General features: G+C 37.0%; 1 protein-coding gene across 3 annotated transcripts in view; it reads right to left on the reverse strand.

Moving 5' to 3' along the window:
- The window catches only part of GABBR2 (gamma-aminobutyric acid type B receptor subunit 2), a 445208-nt gene that overhangs the window by 218777 nt on the left and 211450 nt on the right, over positions 1–14981 (reverse strand). For all 3 annotated transcript variants that reach the window (XM_061449004.1, XM_061449005.1, XM_061449006.1), the window contains 2 exons: positions 7120–7311; positions 5774–6010 (listed from right to left, as the gene is read on the reverse strand). In XM_061449004.1, the coding sequence (XP_061304988.1) occupies positions 5774–6010; positions 7120–7311 (429 nt within the window). The remainder of the gene's footprint in view (positions 1–5773; positions 6011–7119; positions 7312–14981) is intronic.

Below are 14981 nucleotides of genomic sequence, written 5' to 3' on the forward strand. Positions count from 1 at the left end.
CAGAAAAAACAAGGATGGTGGAACTACTGAAATGTGCTTTGTTTCTTCAGAACCCCGAAGAACTATGCTGTGAAGCAGAAACCTGCACCGCCGTTTAGGCAATGCAATCACCTTCACTACAGCTTTTTTTTTCTTTATTATTTGTAGGGGTAGCAACAAAGCAGCTTCTAGGGTGTATTATGTAGTATGTAAAACACTGCCTACGTACAGACAAAAATATAGAGCAGAGAAAGCTAAGAGATGTTAGTCAGATCTGGGAAATGTTTGACTAGCTTTTCTGGAAATCTATGTTGTTCATTTATTTTCATCAAATATTGACCTATTAGAATGACAGATGCAGTAATAAGTGTTCTACAACTTCAGACTAAATCCTTTTTTATTTGCCACCTACTAAGTCTATTAAATAATCAACTGCTGATTAGCTGGAGGGCTAATCTTGAAATGTCACAGTTAATCTCAGTTCTCACTTTTAAAAGTTAGGATTTCCCTCTGCATGCAGTTTTACATTGTTGGCAGATGAAAACATTTGCACTGAATTTTCCTAATGAGCAAACACTGTTTATGACCCTGTGCAAACTTGCTGTTGGCTTACTTTAGCAGCTCTATTTTGAGGAGTCTCCAAAATGAACTGGCCATATAGAGAGCAAATTATCTCACCAATCCACTCTAAAGCTCTCAGTTGCTAATCTGAGTGGATAATGCACTGGAAATCACGAGTGAGTAAGGAAGTGGGAGATCCATCACATTTATCTCCACTGACGGAAGCTGAGATTCAAAGTTCAGGAAAAGCAAAAAGAGATGCAGGAGGTCTTGCACACAGCTAGACCCAAAGTATTTTTCTTTCTTGTTGTAAATATGAAACCCTGTAAAAGGAAGCAAGTTCTCAAAAATCAAAAGGAAACACAAGGCATCGAGTTCAGAGCAGTTCACATTCATAACCCTTGGGGTCAGGTGTGGGAAAAAAAGATCTGCCAGCAGGCACATGGGATTGTAAGCACATGCATGTGTCCGCATACATACATGTATGCAGTTTCCTGACTATGGATTTTGCTGCTTACTGAAATTCCTCATATCACCTAATTATGGATAATGCTCACATGCTCAAAATTAAGACCAAGTCGAATTTGATGGAATATTTAAAAGCATTGCTCAGGAAAAGGTACCTCTACAGTATTAGGTATTTCACTGCACACTAAACCTGCACATCTTCCCCTTTATGTACTTTTGAAGTATGAAAAGCAATTTTAAAGCACTATTCTATATTAACAAGAAGATACTTGATTTAAAATTTCTGCCTTCCCCCCAATACTTTTACTATCAATCAGAAATGAAAAATAAGAAAATTTGACTCCAGATATATATAGTTCTTGGGAGTTAACTTAGAGCTGTAAATTGAAAATTAACTACACTGATCAATGCCACCACAGAAATGTTTGCTAGACTCCCATATTAATAATAAATTCACTCTGCTGAAGTCCCAGACAATTCCATCTGATTCTCTGCCAAAGACCAATGTATTCCTGAATTTACCCGTCTTAATGTTTGTTGTTTTTCCAGGATGGATGACATTAAATAAATATTTTCTCCCTGTTCCTATTCTGAAGATAATTCATCCTATATTCTGAGATTCCTGTACAGCACAGTGACTACTGAAACCTGGAAAGCAGAGGAAAGCTGCTAAAATCAGTATTTTGAAATAATCAGCATCAAAATATGAAATCAACTTCATATCAATAAACTTTTTTCCAGTAATGAAACATGACTGGATCCACTCAAATGCAGAACACCAGGGACACACTTGAAAACTATCTCATGGCTGTGGTTTCAAATGTGGAGCAGGTACTGTGATGAAATTTTATCCTACAGTGCTTGAGTCTCTGGCTGATGCAAAAGGAAAGACAACATTGTCTAATTTTCTTTCTCCTCCACTGCATTTTTTCTTTTTTTTTTCACAGCACACAAATAATAGAAGGCCATAAGAATGAGAAATAAATTAACAATTCTAAAGCCTGCTTTAGAATCACAGGTAAGAGCAATAAACTCAAGTATAATACCCTACCGCAACAGCTGCAAGACTTCAAGCATAAACCAGGGAGAATGGTAACATTCATGACATTTCATCAGTGACAAAGGTGAAGTGATTAGAAAATTAGAGGAAAACTTTTTAAAAAATCATTTCATGCTCTGCATAAAAAATAAATTGAAAATTATGTCCAACACTTGTATTTTTCCTACCACTTGGCTACCCCATGGAAACAATACAAACTTTTACCATATGCAAACAAATGTGGTATTTAATATCTTTCCAATAGTAATCAATATTTTTTGCTAACAAATATAAAATTGTTGTAGTTGTAAGGTACTATGTAACCATCCATAGTCTTTACAAAGAGTGAAATAATAGAAAAAAAATGCTGAACCAATATCTTTCTGTTCTCTAGATGTGTTTTGATTCAGTATGCGCTAAGTATGACTCAGTATCCTGAGAAGACAGCATTAATTCTTCACTAATTATAAAGTCTACAAAGTTGTTCTATGGTAATATTACACAAAATAAACTTTTTGTTTTATTACAAAATAAATTTAATTTTTTTTTTCACGTATATGATGGACATGCTACAGGTAGCATGTTACAAACTGCTGTAAAATTTAAATGCAGATATATAGACATCTCATATATATATTGTTTCTAGTCACTTTATCACTCTCTACTGATTCAAAGTAGTAACACTCCAAAAGAGACTGTAGGAGATTCTCCAACTATAAATTATCTCCAATGGCTCTACCAGCTACATAAGGGGACTCCTCAGACACCTAGACTGTCAACATAAATTGTGTGAGCACTTCTTATCTTTCATTTTCTGACACGGGTTATCAGAAAGAATGCGTACTATTTGAGAAGAGGGATATATTTAGCAAGGAAATAGGAATCTGGCAGTTTATAAACAACTAGAGTAGCAGGATTGCATTCAGTTTACAAAAATGGCTTTATCTGGATTAAGAGAAGAGGAAAAAATTGTTCAGAATCCTTGAAGAGTTTGGGTTTTCTTTTTGTTTGTTTCAACAACTTTGCCATTAAATAGAGCTCTTATAAGCAAGGAATTAGAAAAATGAAAACCATGAAAGCCAAATCAAAAGAGCTCTTGTCCTGAAAACTGGTAATTGCAGATGCATCTTTCTAATCATACTATACCTTACATGATTTGAAAGCAGTCAACATGCTGGAATCTGACTGCAAAATCAGGACAGTGATTAACAAAACTCTAGGAACATCCCTGCAGGTCTTTGTTACTTCACACTGAATTTTTGATCTCAAAGTCCCTTCTTAAAATAGTATCCATTTTACCTTTCAAGAAGTGTAGCAGATAATTATATTACTGTTTTCTGATGAAACACCAATTATATGTTTCCTTGCTCTATATTCAAAATATATGAGAAAACTATATGACGATCAGTATGAGTGTAAGTCAGATAAGCATGAAGGAAAAATAACAGAAAAAAACATTTTGCTAAGAGAAAAAAAAAATTCTAGGAAATTTGCAGAACCTTCAGGAATGCTTAAGGAATAGCTATAATTTTCTTTCCACTAGATTCCTCACAGTAGCATTAGAATAAGTAACACCTATGTACTGAGTTTATGATGTACAAAACTGGATTAGTCCTTTCAAGTCTTCTTTTTAATAACCTAAACTGTTTTCTAAGTGTTGTGTCCTAGGGAAAAAAAAAAATAAAGCAGAATAAATAATAGAAAATTGAAAGAATGACATTCTGTGTAATCAGGAACTGGCACACTTCACTCCCAACAAGTCTTCTCAAAATTGTTTAAAAAATTCGACAAAATCCACTAAACAGTAATTATATTTTTTTTTTTGTGGTTTGCTAGAAATAATTGCAAAGAAAATAAAACTGAGTAAAGAGATTTATTATTTACCACACGACTGTGTTTCTGATATCATATTCACAGAAAGCATAATGAAAGATTCCTCTTAACAGATTTTAAATATTTAGATTCTAACCTACGGATTCGTGTCTAACTTCTCCTTTTTCCTAATAATTAACAACATAGTTTATTATATCATTAGATGAGTTTTTGACTATTGCTAAGATTTAGTCCTTCCTTTTATTTCTTCTTTTTTCCAGAAACTCATTTTATCTTTGGCATAGATACCCTAGAATAAAGGAAAGCCCTTTTCCTGTTAAAAATATTTTTTTAAAAAGAAATTTTGCACTAAAATCCGTTTTCTGGAGAAAAAAAAAAAAAAAAAAAAAAGAAATTTGATACTCCAAGACTTAAAACTTGTGTTCCAGTGGAAGTTTTAAATTAGGTCACAAATGACACCAATATATTAGACTGAAGAATAAAAGGTTTAAAAATATTTCTGGTAAGAAACAATCTGTTCTGAATTCAATGTTCTGAATACTTCAACACAAAATATTTAGTATCGTCCCATTAAGAACTCTCCTTTACACTATCTGGAACTTTGGGTATTGTTTGTTCTAATTATATCTGAAGAAAATGTAGGTGCTACAGATTTTCTTCTTTTCATATCTTTCTGATTAAAATACCTTTTGTGAATGTATTACAGGAACAAGAAGCATGATCCTTGCAAATGCCAGATATGGGTTATGCATTGTCACGATGATTGGTGACAACATTAAAGAGAAACATTTTACAAAATGCCTCAGACAAACAGTAAATGCAGTGAATAATTGTGCAGTAATTTCTTTTTAAAACATTATAACTGAGGGAATAAAGAAAATAAACACAGCTGAGTGTAGATGGTGAAACACTGATTCATTCCCTCCTTAAAGGGATGCAGTTCATATATGATTTTTTGCTTGATCTCTGAAACTTCTTCATCTTAGGTTTTAGATTTTTTTTTTTTTTTTTTTTTGTTTTGAGGGTGGAGCAGTGAAGGGCAATTAAGCAGTGCAAATGAAACCTATAAAATTTAATATAAGTGGCTGTCAAGACTAAACAGCAGGCAGAAAGGCTAAGATGGGGAAAGATAAAAAAAAACGGAACTAAATAGCAGTGTACAATTTCAACCTCATAGCTGCTACTGTTTTATCAGTCCTGCTATGGATGTAGTGGGATACCAGATTCTTTTACTGAAATCTTCAGTCAAATTCAGTGTAAAAAGGAAACAAAATGTATACTCCACAGGTAACTAGTATTTTCTTTTTACTTGCAAATCCTAAATTAGTTTCAATTACATTGTGAAACAAAACATAGATTTCTTCAGCAATTAAGAAAGATGTCAAAACTTGAGCCTGCACTCATTGTTGATGTCTACACATAGGCATTTCCTCCTTGAACCAGTTTGCGAGATGTATGACAACCTTAGTTCTGCTACTTCAACATCTGCTTTGTGGTTAATTGATAGGAGCTTTTCTAACTGTGATTTTCAGGTCACATTCCAGCTACTCCTCAACTAATATAAAAAAAAAATCACTTAAAAGGTCACTGCCACTTCCAGTATCTGGGGTTCCCTTGAGACCACTCTGAGTTGTTAATTCAGATGACATTCATGCTTAAAAAGCTGATAACTGGCATCAGAAGACAGCTAATGAGCAAGAGCCTCAAGGCACCAACATTAATTTCCAAGATAAAGTAGAGCTATGGAAGCTCTGAAGATATAAGAAACACACAACACACAACAGTGTTTCTTTTTTTAAAAAAAAAAACATTTAAAATTTAATATTTGTTTCAGATGCTGACATAAATTCACAAGCCTCCTCCACCCCACCCCACTTCCAGTTCAGGACTTACCGTTACCCCAAAGAAGTTGGTTTCATTCATAGCATCCAGAAAAATTTTTCCAAGTTTGTGATTTGTGTAGTTAAAATCTTCAATTTTTTGATGCTTATTGGTGGTATTCAGATACTTCATTGCCCGCTGCAGAGTCTTGGCAATCACCCATATTCCATCATAGGCATACCCATGGAATTTGCTGGATTGACCATCACCACGCTTAGCATTGTATTCCTTTTCATATTGCTGTGGAGTCTGCAGAGGAGAAAAACTTCAGTTTTACTTCAATATTTAATATTTTACAGAGTTGCATCCAAACATACACCTCAAACTGCACCCTCCAATTCAGAGACATGCATGACTAACACGGAAATGGCCGCCAAAACAAAAATTAAGAAAGAAACTAAAATTCCAAAACCATGTGCTGCCTAACTTACAAGACTGATGGTGAGACTGGGAGGGAGGTCTAGGAGATAGACTGAAAGGCAGCTGTTGTGCTTCTCTTTATGAAGGACAACTTGCTTTCCTTTTAGACAAAAGGCTTCAGTTCAACCAAGCTACCAGAACACTGGTGAGCCATAATACTAGAACAGAATTAGTCCATATCCTTGCAGATTAGTGGTCTGATTACACTTTATAGGAAATCAAATAGACTTTATTTGAGCAACTATTTGCCCAATATGAAATCATGTGAGTGGCAATTTGTTTATGTTTTACAAGTTTACTATGCTTTTATGGTGTTCTATCTTATGATGAGTTGCCTTTCTATAAAGTTGCCTTCCATGCTCACTCAGCAAGGCATGAAAGACAGATGAAAAAAAAGATGAAAAGCAGCAAAATCAGGCATGTTTATTCATTGGCCAGAGTTTGCATTAATTTGTTCTGTGATAAAATGTTATGCTCCTCATGGAAATACTGCATATTTACATACTTAAAACAAGTGCCTCCACCCCCTAGTTCTGAGAGGCACAAATCACCACTGAAATTAGCAATTTACTGGATTAGGTTTAAATATGAAAGTTTCCTGTTTCTGTGTTCAACTATTGAACCTGACATGACACAGTGCATACTACTGCAGACAATAATTCAAGCTTTACTGTACATTTAACTGTAATGTTCATACAGGGGGAAGAGGACAGATGTGAGGCAAGGGACTTTACTGCTTCCTTACCCTATAGAGAATTGAAATTGACTTCTAAATTTTTAAAATTTGAAAAATAGTGGAAAGACTGACCATGATGACTGCCAGCTATCTTTGTAGAAGAACCCTTTAGCTTCACCTCCTTCCTCAGTGCTTTGTTGTGTCAAGACAGTGGTGAGACAACTAACGATTATAATAAAATATATGAAGGAAAAATACAAACCCTTCCTGATATGGTCTTCAACATTTTTGAGCTGAGAGGCTCAAAGTCCACTCCAATATAACCTTCCATGGCTGCAAGAAGATTTTTGCTGAGACACTGTGAGGAATTAATCCAGGATTCCCACCAAAGATTTTCATACCACCCTGGAATAATCCACTGATATTTGCTGCCATACATTTCTTCTTCATAAGCCTACAAAGAAAGCAAAATAGAAAAGCTAATAGACACTGCAATAGACACAGCGAACATAAAAGTGACGGTTTTCTGTTCATTTTTTTTCCATTATTAATGAAATTATGGCATAATTAAAGGTTACAAAAATATTTTGAACAGTTTAGGATAATTACTTGCTAATAATGAAGACTCCTTTGTTGACGATTTCTTTCTTTAAAATTCAGGTTATGAGAAGAGAATTTTCTAAAACCTGTTTTACTTTCAATAGACCATTTATTCAAAACCAGAAAAATAAAATTCTGTATTCTAAAAGTGGGGGAGATAAAGAAGAACATTAGCAGAAAGCGCAGTATTAGCATATAAAATTCTCTATAAGACAACTATTATGTGAGTGGTAAGACTACCATGCTGCCATGTTTAAGTTATCATCCTAACATCATACTGAAGACCACACAAAAACAAGTAAGCTTGGATATTAGACACCACCAAATTATAATGTTGCAAATATGAACTATGTGACTCTGCTAAAACAGAGACCACAGGGATGTTGAGTAAGCAGTTTCTCCTGGGGAGCATGAATCAGTAGTAAATTGATAGAGCAAGCAAATCTCCAATTTCTTTTCAGCAAGAAATTTCTTCAGGTGAAATTCTATATTGTTTGGATACTGAATATAGCCCACTGTACTCCAAGATGTTGAGGTGATGGTTATCTCTTTTCAATACATAGCAGATACATATAAAAGGTAACAGAAATACTTTATTACTCAGGCACACATGTTGTTGTGCCTGAAAGCTTATATATTCACAACAGATATTCTGTTCCATTGTGAAGATTGTTCTAGGATAAATTAGCAAATTTTCTCTCAGATGTTTCTCTCACTGTCTTTTAACTAGATATTTCTCTTTTGACATTTCAGCCAGACTCCATTTCAAAACAGCAGGCTTCATGCTTCTTTGGCTCCTAATAGAAGCAATACTGGAGATACAAGATGTACAGTAAAAATTCCAATTTTTAGTAATACATGGTGCAACCTTAGAGCTCTTAGATCTTCACAGAAAATGTTACAGGAGGAGGAAATGATAAGAATACAAACAGGACATATTAGTCATTCAGAACATAATCGTTTTGAAAAGTATCCCAAAGATCACAGCAAAAGCTTATCAGGTACATAAAGATGAATAGTAAAAAATACAAAAAAAGACAGCCTCCTAAATATGTTAATATCCAAATTAAAATTGTGATTTAAATCTGTGAAGGCCATTATACTGGTGCCAACTCAGTTCATAAACATATTGTGAACAAAGAAGTTTTGTTTGGCTCCTGGTTGCAGAAGTTTTGTTCGGTCAAAATCGAATTTAATGCATTTTCATACAATGTCGGCTGAAAGTGCTTCTGTCTGAAACCCAGTGTATCGCATCTCACATGTTACTTATTCCATGTTCCACATAAATTATTTGTCTTTCTCTAGATCATTAATTCTGCCCTTCTAGAATCACTTATGCTTTTGCCCTCCTGCCCATCTCCACTTCTGCTACAGCTATGGTGACACTGCCCCTCAGGTCCAGCTGTGAGGAAAACTGCAATCCCATCCTGCAATACTTCCTGATTCTAAAAGAGTTTCCATTACACAATTAGGTCAATCAAGAGCTTTCAGCAATATGGTGCCTTTTATTTGACAGTTTTAAAATCACTGAGGACACAAATTGACACAGAAAAGTGCTTACAGAGAAGGACAATCTTCTGTAGCTTCCCTTGTTCTATACAGACAGAAGTATCAAATCATGTGTTGCAAGAAAATATTGGCTGCAAACTATCCTGAAATAGCTGTTAGAATTTTTCTGTTTGCATAAGCACTTAAGCCTGTTTCCTGTGTAACCTGCAAATGTCCTGGGATACAGGATAAAAACTGAAAGTTACAAAATAGCTGGAAATTCCACCCTGGAAACAAGGGATCACTCCTAATAGAGTTGCACTCAAGCTTTCACCTTCCTGCAAGAATGTGGTAAAAAAAAACAAACCAAAGAAACAAAAAATAAACCCAAAACGAACAGACAAAAGCCAACAACAAATGCTTTAAGAGCTGGCAGCTTTTCATCTGCTGGAATGATAGGGCTTGAAGGGTAGTCTGGGAATGACAAAAGGACCAAAACTAACTCCTCCAAAGCTGAGCACCACGAGCATGCGCTCATTTTTTGTAGGGACAGTTGCTAGTGTTCAGGCATTTCAGTGTCTGGGTCCCAGAATATTTATTTCAAAACAATGGGGTTTTGCCACTACTTCCTTCCTGTTGATTCTGTTAAACAGAGATGATTTTGATGCTTTAAAGATATGTTTCCTTGAAATATGCAGATCTTTCACAAAATGTTTGAATGCAGACACAGACCCCTTCTTACAGGTTTTACTTTCTAAGGGGAAGATTTGTTGGCACACAAGAGCAGGGCAAAGAAGGTTTACAAGTGCTGTGTACCATTAGAAAAACAGAAAGTAATCACATATCTTCCCTAATCTTTCCCACATGCCCTATCTAGGCTGCAAAACACTGAGTTGCTACCAAGCAGCCAGGAAATTGTCCTGGACATTTTTTTTCCCTTGTGAGACTGAAGTGTTTTGGTCTGGTTTTGTTTTTTTAAGTTTTCATTCTTGTTTGAATCCACAAAAAGATGCATATTTGCAACAAAGAAATTTCTGTGAGAGATCTTTCTATGTGTTGAAAACAATTACCTGAGTTTGTGTAAATCTTACTCTTATTGAGTTTCCCTTATGTCATCACAGGCACGTTCTATATGCCACCCTTTAGAGAAAGCCTATAGAGTTCTAAATTGCAATGAATGTCCATCTGTTTCTCATTAAAAATCAGTAGTGCCTTTAACTCCCAAAACTCAGGAATAAAACTCTATCAGATCAAGGAGAGCAGAGACCAGTTCTGTCGTATCAACAATGCTGATTAAGTCTGGCTTTAGTTATTACTAAATGTTTACTAAGAGAACCACTTGAAGCTCATGCAGTGACCTATGTATAACAGTAATCTTCTTTAATTGATTTCAGACAGATAACTGTATCAGGCAGGCATCAGTCTTGATGTGCACATGACTGTACTGCAATATCTCTATGGCTTGAAAATCAGCTATTGGAAAAATTCCTGCTAACAATTTTTTAAAAGTAAATTTTCTACAGAACTGAAGATTTCATTGGGAAGATGCAAAGTCAAGCTAATCCAATTTCAAACGGAAAAAAAAGTATGTCTATCCAACACAGTTGACCATTTTGATTGTTGAAGCATTAAGTTTTGAGCAAAATACCTTAATTTCCATTAAATGAAAAACATCACATCCATCCCACTGAGATGAAAATAAAATTAGGAAGCCAAGATTTACCATAGAATTAAAACTGCTAACCATTTATGACACCAGTGGTAAATGAATAGCTAAGCTTATTTAAGTCATCAAATCATAGAATAGTTAGGGTTGGAAAGGACCTTGAGATCGTCTAGTCCCAACCCCCCTGCCATCAGCAGGGACATCTCACACTAAACCATGTCACCCAAGGCCTCGTCCAACCTGGTCTTGAACACTGCCAGGGATGGAGCATAACTTCCTTGGGCAACCTATTCCAGTGCCTCACCACCCTCACAGGAAAGAACTTCTTCCTTATATCCAATCCAAACTTCCTCTAAGTTTTAACCCATTACCCCTTGTCCTATCACTACAGCCCCTAAAGAAGAGTCCCTCTCCAGCATCCCTATAGGCCCCCTTCAGATACTGGAAGGCTGCTATGAGGTCTCCATGCAGCCTTCTCTTCTCCAGGCTGAACAGCCCCAACTTTCTCAGCCTGTCTTCATACGGGAGGTGCTCCAGTCCCCTGATCATCCTCGTGGTCCTCCTCTGGACTTGTTCCAACAGTTCCATGTCCTTTTTATGTTGAGGACACCAGAACTGCACACAATACTCCAGGTGAGGTCTCATGAGAGCAGAGTAAAGGGGCAGGATCACCTCCTTTGACCTGCTGGTCACGCTCCTCTTGATGCAGCCCAGGATACAGTTGGCTGTCTGGGCTGCGAGCGCACAATGAAACTGGCTCATTTTCAGTTTTTTATCGACCAACACCCCCAAGTCCTTCTCCACAGGGCTGCTCTGAATCTCTTCTATGCCCAACCTGTAGCTGTGCCTGGGATTCCTCCAACCCAGGTGTAGGACCCTGCACTCGGCATGGTTAAACTTCATGAGGCTGGCATCAGCCCACCTCACAAGCATGTCAAGGTCCCTATGAATGGCATTTCTTCCCTCCAACATATCGACCGAACCACACAGCTTGGTGTCATCGGCAAACTTGCTGAGGGCGCACTCAATCCCACTGTCTGTGTCACTGACAAAGATGTTGAATAAGACTGCTCCCATGACCAGTCCCTGAGGGACACCACTCCTTACTGGTCTCCAGCTAAATATTGAGCCATTGACCACAACTCTTTGCATGCAGCCATCCAGCCAGTTCTTTATCCACAGAGTGGTCCACCTATCAAATTAATGTCTCTCCAATTTAGAGACAAGGATGTCGTGTGGGACAGTGTCGAACCCTTTTCACAAGTCCAGGTAGATGACATCAACACTACCCTTGTCCATCTATCCATCAGTTCCACAGGCCTACCATAGAAGGCCACCTAATTGGCCAGGCAGGATTTCCCCTTAGTGAAGCCATGCTGGCTGTCACCAAGTACCTTGTTGATTTTCATGTGCCTTAGCATGCCTTCCAGGAGAATCTGCTCCAAGATTTTGCCAGACACAGAGGTGAGACTGACTGGTCTGTAGTTTCCTGGGTCATCCATTTTCCCCTTCTTGAAAATGGGGCTTATATTTCCCTTTTTCCAGTCTTCGGGAACTTCACTTTTCTGCCATGATTTTTCAAATATGATGGACAGTGACTTAGCAAATTCATTTGCCAGTTCCTTCAAGACCCGCAGATGGATTTCATCAGGTCCCATGGACCTGTGCATGTTCAGGCTCTTAAGATGGTCGAGAACCAGGTCCTCTCCTACAGTGGCCCTAGGGTCTTCATTCTCACAGTCCCTGTGTCTGCCTTCCAAGACTTGGGCGGTGTGGTCAGAGCCTTTACCAGTGAGAACTGAGGCAAAGAAGTCATTAAGAACCTCAGCCTTCTCCAAATTCAGCGCAAATCATCATAAAAAACACCTGCAAATATGACCTTCTGCTTCAATTAGTCCTGTCATGTTTTTAAATTTTGCCACTGAATTAGACTATCTTTTAGTCCATTTATCTTTGAGTCATGTGCTCTGCATCTTTTGCATGTGTGTGTATTCAGGTGGTGGGGAAGGGAATGGTCAGGCAAAATGAGAATGAGCACATTGTGTGCAAAGAAGAGCAATGAAGCTGATGAAGTGTCTAGAGTACAAATATTAAGAGGAGCAGCTGAGGAAACTGGGTTTGTTTAGCCTGGACAGGAGACTCAACAGAGACCTTATCACTCTCTAAAGATACCTGAAAGAAGGTTGTAGTGAGGTGGGGGTTCGTCTCTTCTTCCAAGTAACAAGTGATAGGACAAGAAGAAATGGCCTCAAGTTGTGCCAGAGGAGGTTTTGGTTGGATATTAGGAAAAAATCTTTTCACTGAAAGGGTTGTCAAGCATTATAGCTGCCGGGGAAGCAGTTAAGTCACCTTCCCTAGAGGTATTTAAAATGCATGTAGATGTGGCACTTTGGGACATGGTAGAATTGGCAGTGCTATGCTAATGGTTGGCCTCAATTATCTTACAGGACTTTTCCAACCTAAACGAGTCTATGATTCTATATGAACTCCAATGGATGTCCTGAGGAAAACTCACAGCATATGATTGTTTAATCCAGACAGAAAACTGAGGCAGACTTTAAAGATTTTCCCACCTACACAAACCATTGGCAAACACTATTCCAGTTATAACCACAATCAGAAAAAAACACCAAAACAACACAATAACAACCACAAAAACCAAACAACCAAACAAAACAAATTCTCACACACTAGTACAATAGCATCTTCCTTTAACAAACTTGAAGTTTTTCTCTGGCTGACATCAGCCACCCTCCAAAATATAATACGGACCCAAAAGTGCAACCTCTCTAAAGATACACCTGAGGAAGGGGTTAAAAAAATTAACATATCTAAATTATTCTGCTTTTTGGGGCACATAGCTGTAGAAATGTATGAGCCAACAATACATTTTATGACTAATAACAAGCTTACTGACATATTGCAGTGCATTAATATATAAATGACCTACTTTGAACTGCCCTCTCCTGCAGTCTTCTGCTGAAATTCTCATATAAATGCATTAATATAAACTGAAATAAGTGATCTCTCAAATTTCTCAAGGTTCCAGAAAAATATGCCTTATTATTTTTGACACTAATGTAATTTAGGATCAGTCATCATTCTTTAAACCGTTCTGAGTTACACACACTTCCCATGCTACTACCAAACTGTTGCCACAAAAAGATGCAGCAGGTATTTGTATGAAAGAGACTTCACCCACTTAAGGAGGTGCAGGGAAAAGAACACTCTTCTCTTCAAAGGAATTCTCTTCAAAGGAAAGTGTCCTCACATTCCCACAGGCTTGGAAAAGAATTGTAGGGTAAGGCAACTAAATACTAAGGGCAGTGGCACAAATGAAGCCAATCTCTTGTCTAACATTGGGTCTGACTAAGACCACTCAACTGGGGAAACACAGTCCCACCACGAGAGATCTGAGGAAGAGTTGGGCTGCGGAAGGACCATTCTTTCTTCCAGGAATGGAAAATGGAATATTATCTCTGTCAATCCAGTTTAAATGCCAGAACAGAAAAATCCATATACAAAGACCTATCAGAGATGAGAAGAATGAAAAAGAAAATAATACTGTCCATTTCCTTTTGGATGAAAATGGATTTTGTTCCTTCCAAATATACTCTACAACCTTCTTTCCAAATTTTGCCAGCAACTGGGACAGCTGCTGAGTATGAGCCAGCATGTGTCTGATAACACATGTAGTACTCAGATTTTGAACGTCTGCCTGTCCTTTCTTTGCTTGGATAGGCAATTGTCTCTCTAAGTGAACACTACAGAACACCCTCAGAAAACAATATTGCTTTTCCATTATATTGTGTACTGCTCATACAGGTTTAATGAGGTTATTTAGACTAAGAATTCAACATCAATAAAAATTTAGGACACTAAAATCTGCCTGTTGGTTTGGTTTGGTGTTTTTTTTTTTTAGCAGGTACAAATAAAGATCCATATTTTAGACTTGATTCTTTCAATGAGATTCACATTGTGCGTTTTTGCACCATATTCACATACATAAACAAATGGAGACAATTATGTATGCTGGTCTTACTGTATTTCTTTTAATTCAAAACACTTATATTTTACAAACTAATATTCACTTTCATGTAAAACATACAACAGTCAGAAGTGAATGACAACTGTACAATTAGCAATATTTTGAGTAGAAGAAATTATTAGGGTTGCTCAGTTAGCATGTATAGGAACTGCTTGAATTTCTTATTCTCTCAAAGCAAAACATGCAAAAATCACACACATGCAGACATCACCACCAGAGCACAACTCTTGGACAGGATTCAAATCTTACATTTGTCTGTATCTGCTGCTACTATACAAATGTTTCCCTGGATCTGATAAATGCTCAAGATATATTTGGCATT

This window comes from Pezoporus flaviventris, unplaced genomic scaffold, assembly GCF_033815535.1.
Source record: "Pezoporus flaviventris isolate CSIRO_AGI_PZ_B2104156 unplaced genomic scaffold, CSIRO_AGI_Pfla_v1 ptg000007l, whole genome shotgun sequence".
NCBI classification, from domain to species: domain Eukaryota; kingdom Metazoa; phylum Chordata; class Aves; order Psittaciformes; family Psittacidae; genus Pezoporus; species Pezoporus flaviventris.